This window comes from Triticum dicoccoides, chromosome 5B (assembly GCF_002162155.2).
Source record: "Triticum dicoccoides isolate Atlit2015 ecotype Zavitan chromosome 5B, WEW_v2.0, whole genome shotgun sequence".
NCBI classification, from domain to species: Eukaryota; Viridiplantae; Streptophyta; class Magnoliopsida; order Poales; family Poaceae; genus Triticum; species Triticum dicoccoides.
In genome coordinates, this window is record NC_041389.1 from 486,254,723 (window position 1) to 486,255,941 (window position 1,219).

Sequence of the window (1,219 nt, forward strand, 5' to 3'; positions counted from 1 at the left end):
CCTATGATACATGATTCGACCTTGAGTCGGCCCAACCACATATAGGCGTACGTCCGGACACTATGCGATCAGATCCGGACATAGCCCACGCACGGTTAGCCGCTGCCGATGCAAGCCATCGTGAGATTTGTCAATCAGGTGTTGCCGCTTCCAAACAAATGAGGCGCGACGGAGGAGGTAGATTAGAGGAGGTCATGGAGCACGGGGTCAGGGGCGGAGCGGCGATGGAAGGAACAGATTGGGAGATGGCGGCGCCTACAGTTCCAACCCAAAGAGATAATGCGAGGCGGCTCTGGGTGCTCGATGGGTTGCGTGATTGTAGGGGACGCGGACCTGGTAGTTACAATATTTCTCTGTTGGTGGAGGTGGAGTACGGTCAGTGATTGGAAATTACTGAGTGCACACCATAGAGCTATTGGATCAATGATGATTGTTAGATTGAGATTTGTGAGACTAATTGTGCGGTGCTGATCGGTTCATGCAGTGTCGTGGGCCTAATTGTTGGGTGCACGTAAGAAAGTTCTTGTTTGATTGTTTAATAATGGTGGAGAAAAAGATTACCAAGTTTCATACATTTGAACTTTAATTTTTTTTAAATACTAGCTTTTTAAAAATATATTAAATTTTCATAAATTTTAACTTCTGGAATTTTTAACTTTCAGAAAATTAAATTAGTTCTCGCATTGTATGATCCACTTTTTATATGGACAATAATAAGTCGGTGCATGTAAATTATGCCTGGCTTGTTTATTTGGGTCTTCCTAGAAAATAAGAAAGCCATTTTATTATATTATGTTGCGCTTGATCTCAAAATCACATCGACTAATATAGCCATAAGAGTTCAGCCGCCTTTTGCACTTGAAGATGCACACTACAATTATAGTTTGATCCTATTCAATGGAACTGGTCAGCAGTCGGCGTCGTGGGCCCTCATCACGTCTCGCGCCGCCGCGGAGGAAGAGACAACCACTGTCGTCGCTGCGCCGAGGCGGTGCAGCATGACGGGGCCGTGCCGCCGGGCCAGGTCACGCAGGCTGCGGTGCGGCAGAGGGCCCAGTTGGTGAAGGTTGCCGAGCACCGGCACCTGCTTCGGGCCGGGCGGCAGCTTCAGCCGCCCATCCTCGGAGCTGCGCTTCGTCACCAGCAGGTACGAGACGACGGGGAGGAGGATGCCGGCTAGGAGGAGGAGCTGCCATTGCTGGGGTTGTGAGATATCCAT

General features: G+C 49.1%; 1 protein-coding gene across 1 annotated transcript; it reads right to left on the reverse strand.

Annotated features, from left to right (window-relative positions):
• Positions 1 to 864: 864 nt before the first annotated feature.
• Positions 865 to 1,219, reverse strand: LOC119309823 (4-hydroxyphenylacetaldehyde oxime monooxygenase-like). Its single transcript, XM_037585734.1, has one exon. It carries the CDS (start codon positions 1,217 to 1,219, stop codon positions 908 to 910), a length of 312 nt encoding a protein of 103 aa, XP_037441631.1. The 3' UTR covers positions 865 to 907.

What these genes read in the sequence shown, in the direction of transcription:
- LOC119309823 (XM_037585734.1), bottom strand. Translation starts at nt 1,219, where the DNA reads ATGGATATCTCACAACCCCAGCAATGGCAGCTCCTCCTCCTAGCCGGC.